Source organism: Microcebus murinus, chromosome 4 (assembly GCF_040939455.1).
Source record: "Microcebus murinus isolate Inina chromosome 4, M.murinus_Inina_mat1.0, whole genome shotgun sequence".
Classification (NCBI taxonomy): domain Eukaryota; kingdom Metazoa; phylum Chordata; class Mammalia; order Primates; family Cheirogaleidae; genus Microcebus; species Microcebus murinus.
The window spans coordinates 60388185-60402770 of NC_134107.1; the positions used below are offsets into that span (position 1 = coordinate 60388185).

Below are 14586 nucleotides of genomic sequence, written 5' to 3' on the forward strand. Positions count from 1 at the left end.
AGATATCATCTTATTCAACCCTTTTGTTTTATGAATGGGAAGACTAAAGCCCAGAGAGAGAGCATGGCTTGCTAAATTTTATACTTTAGAACAGTAGGAAACTGAGTTAGAACTGAGGTTTGTTGGCTCTCAGTTTAGTTTATTGCTCTTTCCACTATACTTCATACCTTCTTATAGATCCTTGTGCTGCCTCTGCTCATCCTCCCCACTAGACTTTAAACTCCTTGAAAGCAGGGATAGCATCTTGTTCACTATTTCAGTTGGAATACTTAGTACAGTGCCTGGCACACAGCAGGGGCTCAGTAAATATTTGTGGAATGTTTGAATAAGATAGGCCTTGTGCCTGTGGGTAGGATAAACTGGGGCTTTGTCAGAATTGATAGTCAATCTTATAGTTTAGGGCCTCTAGGAGGAGGGCTCCTGCAGTTTTGGAGGGACAGATTGGCTGACGGATGTTTTTTTAGATTAGATTTCATAGGCTGAATAGGGGACTTAGGGGGAGGTCTAGCAGCCACATAGATAAAACTTTTATACTATGAATTTGCATTTAGCTTTCTAATATATTTAACAATAGCTCATGATGATATTTTTCATAGATTTTGTAAAAGAAAGATTTGTGTCCTCCTGAGTAGAAATTAGCTATAGCTGCATCAGTTTATTTTCTGATGTCCAGATACTTTTAAGCCTGAGTTTGTGGTGGTTCAGAGTGTGGCACATCAAGAGACCTGACGATGGCTGTGCTCTCTATAAAGTGTATGTATAAGGAGAGATATAGACAGAGACTTAGTGTTAGACTCAGTGATATTAAACACATGCCCAGTCAGTTTTGGAGTGAATGAAAATATGCAGACCCTCTGGGAGATTTATTCCTCTTGCTTAAAATGCACAAATTAAATACAGAAGCTTTCAGGAGGCAGAAACAAAGGGGATATATAAGTGATGTGATATTGGAGGACTAGCTTCGGGATTGCTGGAAGGAAACAAATCCAGAGATGTAAGGTGTGATGTTTTAGGGAAGAAGTAGGAGTGTGACCTTGAGTAAACAGTTGGCCTTCTGTTTCATCTGTGTAAAATGCAGGTTGTTATGCCCTACCTGCTAGCTAGCTAAAAGGGCTTGCTTACTCAATGATTTTTGAAGATTCTTCCTACCTCTAAAGTTGAAATATCTAGACTTTTGAAGGGTGGAGGAATTGAGGCCAGGGAATGAAAAGAAAAGGGTGGGGGGTAGTTAGGAATTCTATAAAAATCTAAAGATTAGACTTAGCAAATTGTGTGTGGGGAATAGTCAAACAATGACCTGAGGAGATTATGAGAAAAAGATGCAGCAGTGAGAGCAGTGAGTTAAAAGAGATGTCAAGACTTGATAATGGCCTGGGGCAAGGTAGAGGCGCGCGCGTGCGCGCGCCGCACACACATTGGGATAAAGGAATTAGAACAAATCAAGTGGTTATGAGCCTGATTATTAAGAGGACAAATCTTAATAACTATTAATAATAATAATCCATTATAAAAAGTAATGGAATATGGTTGGAAAAGGAAGATAGTGTAAGGAGAAGTGATGTGGAGCTTAAAGAGAGTGACAGGTTTTAGAGGGGTCAGTAGTATCTCCGCCAAACAATAGATGTTGGCATGGATGTGGTAAAAGGGGAGCGCATATCATTGTTGGTGGGAATGTAAGTTAGTACAACCTCTATGGAAAGCAGTATGGGGACTACTCAAAAAACTAAAAGTAGATATAGTATTTGATCCAGTAATCTCATTACTGGGTCTCTACCCAAAGGGAAAAATGTCATTATATCAAAAAGACACCTGGACTTGTATGTTTATGCCAGCACAATTCACAATTGCAAAGATATGCAATCAACCTAAGTGCTCATCCACTAATAAGTGGATATAGAAAATGTGGTATAAATCTATACCATGTAATACTACTCAGCCATTTAAAAGAATAAAATAATGTCTTTTGCAGCAACTTCAATAGAACTAGAGGCCATTATCCTCAGTAACTCAGAAACGGAAAATCAAGTACCACATGTTTTCATTTATAAGTGAGAGCTAAGCTATGGGTATACATGGTCATATAGAGTGGTGTAAAGGACATTGGAGCCTCAGAAGGGGGAAGAGTGAGGGGATGGGATGAAAAATTATCTATTAGATATGATGTATACTATTCAGGTGATGGGTACACGAAAAGCCTAAAGTTCACCACTATATAATACATCCATGTAACAAAAAACCACTTGTACCCCATAAATCAATTGAAATAAAAGAGAGACAGACAGACAGGGTGGGGAAAGTCTTTTAGAGACTGGAGAGAGGGTCCTCTCCAGCCTTTAGCTTCTTGATGAGACCCAGCTCTGCCAGACTTGAGGGTATGATTAAGAGACCAGTGTGGTATAGGTATGTGAGAGACAGAGTAATGACTGAGCAATTCAGAGCATGAGCTATCTAATGTTTTATATCATGCATTATCATTTGAAACCATGTTTTATAAGCATTAAGTCTTCCAGCTTTCCAGCTCTATGTTTCTGCTGGCTACCCCTGCTTTTCTTTGTAAGTCAGACTTATAGTGGATGTGGATATTTTTAGCCTAACTAGACATCCCAGAAACCATTTGGTCTCTTGGCAATGGAAATTTTAAGCCAGTTGCCTTTCAGACAATGCTGCTTTCTCTTGATTATGGTTTCATTATGTGGTTGGATGGAGAGCTTCCCTAGATGTGTTGGGTCTGTTCTGTGGCAGAGTAGAGTAGAATGTTAGATCAGTATGTGGTGGGAAGAGCACAAACCTTAAAATCACAGACATACTATAGGTTTAAATTTTCACTTTAGCTATGTGACTATGGAAAGATTACTTCTCTTATTTCTCTATAAATTTGGGACGATGATAGTTATGTCATAGAGTTTCTGCATGGATTATATGAGATATATTGTATTTAAAACACTTAGCACAGTGCCTGACAATAATGGGTTCCTAATGTTGGAATTTTCTTTTCATTTACTTAAGAGAGAGAGAGGCATTTCTGCACATTCTTTTATTAATTCGTAAAACATTTATTGAATATATTCACTATGTGCCAGTAACTATGTTAGAATTTGGGCATACAGAAATGAATGTGTACAAAAGAGGGAGGAATAGTTAATTACTTCCCTCATTTTTTAGTGAAGGTATTGTTTGAGAACTTTCAATCCTAAGAACATTATCACATTTACTACCCTTGGCTATTCTGAGTCAGCATTTTCAAGACTCTTTCCCTGACCAAATGCTAAAATAACAATACTAACATTATCTGTGTATTATCTTTACATTTTATAAAATATGTTTACACTCCTGATTGTGTAGTTTAGTGTTAGAAGGACTAACTAGTTGTTAGTCCTTGTTGCTAGAAGGACTGATTTGGCTTCAGAGCAGTGCCATGATAATAAAACCCCTTTCTTGCCCTATAATTCAAATATATCATCTGTATCTTAAAAGGTACTTTGCCTGGTGACGTCAGCAAAAATGGTAGAGTACGGAAATCCAAAAGCCCATCCCTCCGTCAAAGTAGCAAATAAACTGGCAAAAACAGTCAAAATCAACTTTATTGGAACTCTGGAAACTTAAAGTTTACAGCAGATAAGTAAGTGCTTAATCAAGAAAAAAACACCTGAATTGTGGCATTTAAAGAACTCTCTGTTGAATCACTGACTGACTGTTAAGCTAACAGAACGGAGACTTCATTGGCCACATTTGACAAATAGTTTTTACAAAATCAGTTCAGAAAAGTCATTGAACAAACAATGAGTACAACACACAGCAACAACAAACTTGGGAGGGCAGAGAATCTGATTTTCACAGTTGCCACGTTATAATATTCAAAATGTTCAGTTTTCAGCAAAACAAGGCATGATAAAAAACTGTGACCTACACACTAGAAAAAAATTTCATATTCTTGACATAGACTTTAAATCATATGTGCAAAAGCTAAAGGAAACCATGGACAAAAAACTAAAGGTAATCGTGAGGACATTGTCTCAACACATAGACAATATCAGTAAAGAGATAGAAATTATAAAAAGGAACCAAATAGAAATTCCAGTGCCAAAACATATAGTCACTGAATGAGCAGAATTGAGCAGGCAGAAGAATCAACAAGTTTGAAGATAGGTCAGTTGAGGAACAGAAAGAAAAAAGAATGAAGAAAAATGAACAGAGCCTAAGAAATTTGTGAAATACCATTAAGTATACCAGTATACACAAAATAAGAGTCCCAGAAGGAGAGGAGAGGGAGAGAAAGATGAAGAAAGAATATTTGAAAAAGTAATGGCCATGTAAATGAAAATCCAAAGTTAAGAAGCAACAGCTACTCCAGATGGGAAGGAATCAGTGAAAGAATTCTGGAAATATGAAGAATCAGACTGAAAGGACACCCCTAAAAGGGAACACCAACTCTCTAGCAATGGATATAAACCAAAATGAGAACACTGAAATGATAGATGAAGAACTTCGAACATGGGTTGTAGGAAAACTCAATGAAATGCAAGATAAAATGAAAACCCTACACAAACAACCCCCCCACACACACAAATCCGGGAAACGAATGAAAAATTCACTAAAGAAAACTTCTAGAAATGAAACATTTATTCAAGGAATTACAAAACAGCGTGGAAAGCCTCAAGAATAGGCTAGATTGAGCAGAAGAAAGAATCTCAGGGATTGAAGCTAATACCTTTCAATTAAACAAGTCAGTCACAGAGATAGAGCAGAGAAAAGAGGAAAGCCTACAAGAAATTGGGATTATGTGACAAGGCCCAACATAAGAATCATAGGCGTCCCTGAGGGTACATAAGAAAATACACAAGGGTTGGATAATCTATTTGAGGGAATTATAATTATGGAGGAAAATTTCCCTGGCCTTGCTAGAAATGTAGATATTCAGGTACAAGAAGCTCAAAGGACTCCTGGGAGATTCATTGCAAACAAGAAGACACCGGAACACATAGTCATCAGACTGGCCGAAACAAACATAAAGAGGCCTCCTATGAGATGTAAGGAAAGCAGCAGGTAACCTACAAAGGAAAACCCATTAGACTAACTGAGGCCAGAAGGGACTGGGGCCCCATTCTCAGCCTCCTCAAACAGAAAAATGCCCAACCTAGAATTTTGTATCCTGCAAAACTAAATTTCTTATATGAAGGAGAAATAAAGACCTTCTCAGATAAGCAAGCACTGAGGGAATTCATCTAGATAAGACCTGCACTTCAGGACGTACTCAGAATGTGTTACACATGGGTCAGCACAATAGACACTCACCAGTGTAAAAATCATCCAGAAGCTAAAGGTCAAAGGCCAGATAGCACAGTGGCTCAAAAGAGAAAACAAAGCAATAAAGGTTAACTCAACAGGATGAACAGAAATCCACCCCACTTATCAGTTCTTTCAATAAATGTGAATGGCTTGAACTGCCCACTGGAGATACAGGCTGGTTGAATGGATAAATATACACGAGCCAAGTATTTACTGTCTTCAGGAAACATATATAACCTACAAGGATTCATTCAGACTCAAGGTGAAGGGATGTATAACATGCAAAAGAAAGCTGGTGTAGCAGTTCTAATTTCAGATAACTTAGTCTTCAAATCAGCAAAAGTAATGAAAGACAAAGATGGTCATTATATAATGGTGAAGGGTACAATTCAACAAGAAGACATAATAATTCTAAATATTTATGCACCTAATTCAGGTACATCCAGACTCATAAAGGAAATCCTACTTGATCTAAACAAAATGATAAACAGCAGCACTGTAATAGCTAGGGACTTCAACACTCATCTGACAGAACAGGACAGATCCTCCAAACAGAAAATAAACAAAAAAACAATGGACTTAAACAGAACTCTAAAACAAATAGGCCTGACATTTACAGAACATTCTACCTAAAAACCATTGAATATATTTTCTCTCATCTGCTGATGGGACATTCTCTAAGACTGACCATATTCTAGGCCACAAAAAATGTCTCAACAAATTAAAAAAAAATAGAAATTATACCAGGCATCTTCTCAGACCACAGTAGAATAAAATTAAAAGTCAACTCCAACAGAAACACTCATTTTTTTTACATAAATCATGGAAACTAAACAACCTGCTAAATGATTATTGGGTCAAGGAGGAAATTAAGATGGAAATCAAAAGATTCTTTGAACTAAATGATAAAGGGACACAAGTTACCAAAATCTGTGGGACACAGCTAAAGCAGTCTTGAGAGGAAAATGTATAGCCATAAATGCCTAAATCCAAAAGTCAGAAAGATCACAAATTAACAATCTAATGAATCATCTTAAAGACTGGAAAAGGTTGAGCAAACCTATCACAACCCCAGCAGAAGAAAAGAAATAACCAAGATCAGAGCAGAACTAAATGAAATCGATAACAAAAAAAAAAAGTATACAGAAGATGAATAAAACAAAAAGTTGGTTCTTTGAAAAAACAAAATTGACATGCCTCTTGCTAGATTAACCAGAAGTAGAAAAGAAAGGACTCCAATAAGCTCAATCAGGAATAAAAAGGGAGAAATTACAGCTGATACCATGGAAATACAAAATATCATCTATGAATACTATAAAAATCTTTATGCACATAAATTTCAAAACATGGAGGAAATGGACAAATTCTTAGAAACACACAGCCCTCCATACACTCAATCAGGAAGAAATAGAATTCCTGAACAGACCAATATCAAGTACCAAAATTGAAACAACAATAAAAAACCTTCCTAAAAAAAAAAAGGTTCTGGACCAGATAGTTTCACACCCAAATTTTACCAGACCTACAAAGAAGAATTGGTGCCTATACTCCAGAAATTATTCCACAACATTGAGAAGGAAAGAATCCTCCCCAACACATTTTACAAAGTCAAAAGCACCCTGATGCCAAAACCAGGAAAGGACTCAACAAAAAAGAAAACTACAGACCAATATCCCTTTTGAATATAGATGCAAACATTCTCAATAAAATCCTAGCAAACCAAATTCAGGTGCTTATCAAAAAAGTAATCCATCACAACCAAAGGGGTTTCAAGAGATGCAAGGATGGTTCAACATATGCAAATCTATAAATGTAATTCACCACATAAATAAAAGTAAAAATGAAGACTGAATGATACTCTCAATAGATGCAGAGAAAGCATTTGACAAAATTTGGCACCCTTTTATGTTAAGAATGCTTAACAAAATAGGCAAAGACAGGACTTACCTCAAAATGATAAAAGCCACAGCCAACATACTGAACAGGAAAAAAATGAAAGCATTTCCGCTTAGAACTGGAACTAGACAAGGTTGCCCTCTATTACCACTTCCATTCAAAACAGTGCTGGAAGTCCTAGCCAGAGCAATCAGACAAAAGAAGGAAATCAAAGACATCCAAATGGGGCAGAAGAGGTCAAACTATCGCTCTTTGCTGGTGATAGGATCTTATATCTAGAAAACCCCAAAGACTCTTCCATGAGACTACTGGAGTTGATAAACAAGTTCAGCAAAGTCTCAGATTACAAAATCAATGTACACAAAATCAGTGGCATTCATATATGCCAACAACAGTCAAACTGAGAATCAAACCAAAGACTCAATACCCTTCACAATAGCAACAAAGAAAGTAAAATATCTAGGAATATATTTAACTGAGGAGAAAGACCTCTACAGGGAGACTATGAAGCACTAAGGAAGGAAATAGCAGAGGATGTAAACAGATAGAAAACCATATCATGCTCATGGATCAGCAGAGTCAACATTGTTAAAATGTCTATAATTCCCAAAGTGATCTACAGATTCAGTGCAATCTCTATTAAAATACCAACACCATCTTTCTTAAGTCTAGAAAAACTAATTCTGTGTTTCATATGAAATCAGAGAAGACCCCGTATAGCAAAAGCAACCTTAAGCAAAAAGAACAAATTGGGAGGCATCAATTTACCAGACCTCAAGCTATAATACAAGGCTATAGTAACCAAAACAGCATGATACTGACACAGGAACAGAGACCTAGACCAATGGAGCATAACTGAGAACCCAGATATAAAACCATCCTCATATAGCAATCTGATCTTTGATAAAGCAGATAAAAACATACACTGGGGAAAAGAATCCTTATTCAATAAATGGTGCTGGGAAAACTGGATAGCCACATGTCAAAGACTGAAACAGGATCTGCAACTCCCATCTCTCACAAAAATCACCTCATGATGGATAACAGACTGAAACCTAAGGCATGAAACTAAGCATTCTAGAAGAAAATGTTGGAAAAACTCTTATAGACATTGGCCTTGGGAAAGAATTTATGAAGATCCCAAAGGCAATCACAGCAACAACACAAATAAACAAATGGGACCTGATCAAATTGAAAAGCTTCTGCATAGCCAAGGAAACTATCATGAGAGCAAATAGACAACCTACAGAATGGGAGAAAATATTCGCATATTACATATCTGACAAAGGGCTCATAACTAGAATCTATATAGAACTCAGAAAAATCAACAAGAAAAAATCAGAGAACCCCATTAAAACGTGGGAAAAGACATGAACAGAAATTTTTCACAAGAAGACTAATGGCCAGCAAACATATGAAAAAGTGCTCAACATTTCTAATCATCAGGGGAATGTAAATCGCAATGACAGTGAGGTATCACTTAACTCCAGCAAGAATGGCTTTTATCAAAAAGTCCCAAAACAACAAATGTTGGTGTGGATGTGGAGAGAAAGGAACATTCATACACTGCTAGTGGGACTGCAAACTAGTACAACCTCTATGGAAAGTAATATGGAGATACCTCAAAGAGCTAAAAGTACAACTACCATTTAATTCAGCAATGCCATTCCCGGGCATCTACCCAAAGGAAAAAAAGACATTCTATGCAGAAGACATTTACACTAGAGTGTTTATAGCAGCACAATTCACAATTGCAAAGATGTGAAAACAACCCAAGTACCCATCTATACATGAGTGGATTAATAAAATGTGATATATATATACCATGGAGTACTCCTCAGCCACAATAAATGGTGAACTAGCAACTCTTGTATTATCCTGGATGGAGCTGGAGCCTATTCTACTAAGTGAAATATCACAAGAATGGAAAAACAAGCACCACATGTACTCACCATCGAACTGGTACTAATTAGTCAACACTTGCGTGCATATGCAGTAGTAACATTCATTGGATGTTGGGCAGGTAGAGGAGGAGGAGAGGATGGGTATATTCACACAAGCTACAAGCAATGGTGTGATGTACATTGCCTGGGGGATGGGCATACTTGTGGCTCTGATTCGGGCAGGGCAAAGGCAATATGTAACTTAAACATTTGTACCTTGGTAATATTCTGAAATTAAAAAAGAAAAAAGAAATAATGACCAAATGCCAAATCTGATGAAAGACATAAGTCTATACATGCAAGAAGCTCAATGACTCCAAAGTAGGATAAAGACATCTACAAAGATATCTACACCAAAACACATTATAATCAAACTATTGAAGGTCAAGCAGAATCTTTAAAACAGATAGTAAAATAATTGTCCACTAATGACCCTCAATAAGGTTAACAGATAATTTCATATCAGAAACTATGGAGGCAGAAAGGCAGTGGTATGACATATTCAAAGTGCTGAAAGAAAAAAATCAGCTGTCACCCAAGAATTTTATATCTAGCAAAACTATTATCAAAATCAAGGAGAAATTAAAATATTTCCAGATAAATGAAAATTGAGTGTGTCACTAGTAGACCTGCCTATATGAAATGCTAATGGAATTTCTTCATTGAAATGAAAGGACAATTTCTTCAAATACACACAAATGACACCAGTAAAGGTAACTACATAAGTAAATATAAAAGTCAGTATTAATGTATTGGTTTGTAACTCCGTTTTTTTACAAAAATTAAAAGACAGCTACATAAAACAAAAATTACAAATCTGTATTGATGGGCACACAATGTGTAAAACTGTAAAATTTGTAACAATAACAACATAAAAGAGGGATAGTTACATAGGAGTAATGTTTCTGGTACTATTGAAAACAAGTTGAAGCTGGGTGTGTGGCTCATGCCTGTAATCCTAGCACTCTGGGAGGCTGAGGTGGGTGGATCATTAAAGCTCAGGAGTTTGAGACCAGCCTGAGCAAGAGCAAGACCTCATCTCTACTAAAAAATAGAAAGAAACTAGCTGGACAACTATCTATCTATCTATCTATCTATCTATCTATCTATCTATCTATCTATCTATCTATCTATCTATATCTGTCTATCTCACACATACACATACATATAACTAAAAATTAGCTGGGCATGGTGGCGCTTGCCTGTAGTTCCAGCTACCTGGGAGGCTGAGGCAGGAGGATTGCTTGAGCCCAGGAGTTTGAGGTGGCTGTGAGCTAGGCTGATGTCACAGCACTCTAGCCCAGGCAACAGAGTCAGACTCTGTCTCAAAAAAAAAAAAAAGAAAAAAAAAGAAAAATGTTGATATTAATTTCAAAAAGGTTGTTATAAATTAAGATATTAACTATTAGCAGGGCAACTTAGGAGGTAAAGCTCTAAAAAAATTAAAAACATACATAGTAAAAGATATAAGAATAGAATCAAAATGGTCTTCCAGGAAATAGCTAACGCAAAAGAAGGCACTAATTGAGGAGCTGGTTAAGAAAGGCATGCCTTGGAGATATTGCAGGCTTGGCTCCAGACCACTGTGATAAAGTGAATATTGCAATAAAGTGACTATTGCAGTAAAGTGAGTACACAAATCTTTTGGTTTCAGAGTGCATATAAAAGTCACATTTATACTATACCATAGTTTATTAAGTGTGCAGTGGCATCGTGCCTAAAAACACAATGTACCTTAATACCTTATGGTTAAAAAGTGCTGACGATCATCTGAGCCTTCAGTGAGTGGAAGGTCTTACCCTGGTGTCGATGGCTGATAGCTGATCAGGGTGGTGGTGGTTCAGGGTTGGGGTGGCTGTGGCAATTTTTAAAAATAAGACAACAATGAAGTTTGCCACATTGACTGACTCTTCTCTTCATGACATGTTTCTCTGTAGCATAGATATGGTTTGGTAGCACTTTATCCATAGTAGAACTTTTAAAATTGGAGTCAATCTTCTCAAACCCTTCTGTTGCTTTATTGGCTAAGTTGATATAATAATAATCTAAACTCTTTGTTATCATTTCAACAGTGTTCACAACAGCTTCACCTGGAGTAGATTCCATCTCAAGAAACCACTTTCTTTGTTTATCCATAAGAAGCAACTCCTCATTCATTAAAGTTTTATCATGAGATTGTAGCAATTCAGTCACATCGTCAAACTCCACTTCTCATTCTAGTCTCCTTGCTATTTCCAGCACATCTGCAATTCCTTCTTCCACTGACGTCTTGAATGCCACGAAGTCTTCCATGAAAGTTGGAATCAACTTCTTCCCGACTCCTGTTAATGTGGATATTTTGCCCTCCTCCCATGAATCATGAATGTTCTTAATGGCATCTTTTCCAGAATGTTTTTTATTTACTTTGCCAAGATCCATTAGAGGAATCACTATCCGTGGCACCTATAGTCTTATGAAGTCACTATCTGTGGCAGCTATGGCCGTATTTCTGGAGTAATGAGACTCATTAGTTTAAGTTACTCCTTGATCTGTGGACTGCAGAATGAACATTGTGTTAGCAGGCATGAAAACAACATTAATCTTGTACATCTCCAATCGAAGCTCTTAGATAATCAGGTGCATTGTCAATGAGCAATAATGTTTTGAAAGGAATCTTTTCTCTAAGCAGTCGGTCTCAACAGGGGGCTTAAAATATTCAGTAAACCATGCTATAAACAGATGTGCTGTTATCCAGGCCTTATTATTCCATTTATATAGCACAGGCAGAATAGATTCAGCCTAATTTTTAAGGGCCCTTAGATTTTCAGAAGCATTGGCTTCAACTTAAAGTTGCCAGCTGTATTAGCCCTTAACAATGGAGTCATCCTGTCCTTTGAAGCTTTGACTTCTCTGTAGCTATGAAGGTCCTAGATGGCCTCCTCCTCCATTGAAAGGCTGTTTTGTCTACATTGAAAATCTTGTTTAGTGTGGCCACCTTCATCAATGATCTTATGTAAATCTTCTGGATAACTTGCTGCAGCTTTTCCATCAGCATTGCTGCTTCACCTTGCATTTTTATGTTACGGAGATGGCTTCTTCCCTTAAATCTCATAAACCAACCTCTGCTGGCTTCCAGCTTGTCTTCTGCAACTTCCTTACCTCTCTCAGCTTTTACAGAAGTCAAGAGAGTTAGGGCCTTACTGTGGATTAGGCTTTGGTTGAAGGGGATTTTGTGGCTGGTTTAATCTATCCAGACCACTAAAATTTTCTCTGTATCAATAATAAGCCTGTTTTACTTTCTTATCATTTATGTGTTCACTGGAGTAGCACTTTTAATTTCTTTCAAGAACTTTTCCCTGACATTCACAACTTGGCTAATTATTTGGCACGAGAGGCATAGCTTTTGGCCTGTGTTGGCTTTTGATATGCCTTCTTTGGTACCACTGACAATTTGTGTGACTTTTAGGAATGCAAATTAATTTCAGTTTTTTTTAAGTATAATACCAATCAAGCTGACTTATAAGCAGCTGCTTTTATAGGTTGATGTCGAAATTTCCTACCCGCTCCAAAATGCATTTCCCACTAGAGTGTACAACTCTGACTTTATCCATTTGGGTTAAGTGTTGAACTTCCTTGGTAAAGTGCAAACATGTGATGCAGGTTGGCCACCACTTTTTCCTGCTAACACTATGTGGCCATGAGACTTTGAATGGGAGCAATAACACAGAAATCCTGGAATAGAAGCCACTGTGGGTGAGTAGCACAGGCTTTCACTAGAGCTGTAGGGAGAGAAGTACTCTGGGAATATACCATACCTCTCTTATAAATTTTCTCTTAGTTAATCGTGGCAGAGTAAAAATTGAAAAGCAAATCTTTTGCCACATTAAGAGTAGATATGATGTATTCCATTCCAAAGCTAAATAGAACTAACTGAGGAAATAATTTCTGTTTGTGATCATCTATATAGCTACACAGTCACCTTGACTTGTGGCAAATTCTTATTTATCCTTCAAAATGCACATGCTACAGAAAGGCTTTTCCAACCCTGTTCTCACTCCATCCCAAGTTATTAATAACTCTTTTATGCCATTTCTGCCTCATATGCATACTTTTTTATTGTGCTCTTTCACTGTATTGTATTTATTTATTTGTCTGCCCCACTGGACTCTGATTCCTTGAAGACCTAGACTGTATGTATCTCATTCTTCTCTGTATTCCCCATGCCTGGATAGTGCCCATCAGTGTCTGGCATATAGTAAGTATATGATAAATGCTTGGTGAACAGACATATTTAGGCAAGAGTTGGGGAGTGGGAAGCAAAGGTAAGAAATTAATTAAGTATTCTTACTTATAGTTTATGGGGTATGTGACAGTCATCTGTACATAATTCTAATAGTAAGTTTCACATATGATGCTAGGACAACAAGATATCCATATGCAAAAGGATGAAGTTGGACCCTAACCACATACCATATACAAAATTTAACTCAAAATGGATCAAAGACCTAAATGTAAGAGCCAAAACTACAAAACTCTTAGAAGAAAACACTTGGGAAGTTTAGCTGTATAATAACTGCTCTCTTATAGCACTTACCATGCTATAGAGTAGTGGACTTCAGTATACAAGTACTGTGGAGTTTGGTTTGGGTTATAAACTCATAATGTAATACATAAGACAAAAGTCATGTGTTCTTGAAATCTCTTAATTCACCAGGATTTAGGCCTTTAAAAACCCAAATGTAATGGATTGAGGGACTACATTTAATTTTAACTTCCTACATAAAGATCTAATACACTGCTGTGCATTTTTCTAAGTACTTCGTTTGTTTCATGGCTGATTTAGATTGTTTGAGGAGAGGTTTGGGTCTAATAAAAGGAAAGATTGTTGTTTGTAAAGGTGATTTAACACTGTAGCTACCACATTAGGGAAGGGGAAATATCCCTCTCTCTCTCTAAGCATGGGTAAAACAGCTATTGGTCTTTCCTCATTTTGGTCTAGTTTGGAAACAAAAGCTTTGGCTATATGTCCTCTTTGGAGCATTCTCTCTTTTGGCAGAGTTTGTTCTCAGAATGTATTTTGTTAATAAATTAACTCATTTTCTATTGTAGCTGCCCAAGGGAATTATCTTTCTTGGTGAGTGGCTTAGAAAATACAAAAGAGATTGTCATCCTTTTTCCTTAACTAGTATATGGACTAATTTTGACTATTTATCTTTTATTTATTTTTTAGGAAGCTAAACTCCAAGATGGAGAGGAGTCAAAGCTGTAGTGACGCAGCTCAGGAAAGAGTGAAGAGCAGACTCAGAGCAGCTCCAGCCAACAAAGCCAAGGTACACCTGAGCCCCAGGTTGCAGGGCTCGCTAGTTCTGCACCACAGCTACCTCTGCACGTGGTCATGAAAGAAACTAGTCCAGATGAGAATCAGCAGAGTGAGCCCAGGCATGTTATGTTGGAGAATTCTAGAAACAGATGTGAAGGAAGA

At 37.1% G+C, this 14586-nt stretch overlaps 1 protein-coding gene across 1 annotated transcript in view; it reads left to right on the top strand.

Annotated features, from left to right (window-relative positions):
- RNF169 (ring finger protein 169) overlaps positions 1–14586 on the top strand; it is an 83985-nt gene that overhangs the window by 62139 nt on the left and 7260 nt on the right. Inside the window, exon 5 of the mRNA XM_012745036.2 lies at positions 14335–14434. Within this exon, the coding sequence (XP_012600490.2) occupies positions 14335–14434 (100 nt within the window). The remainder of the gene's footprint in view (positions 1–14334; positions 14435–14586) is intronic.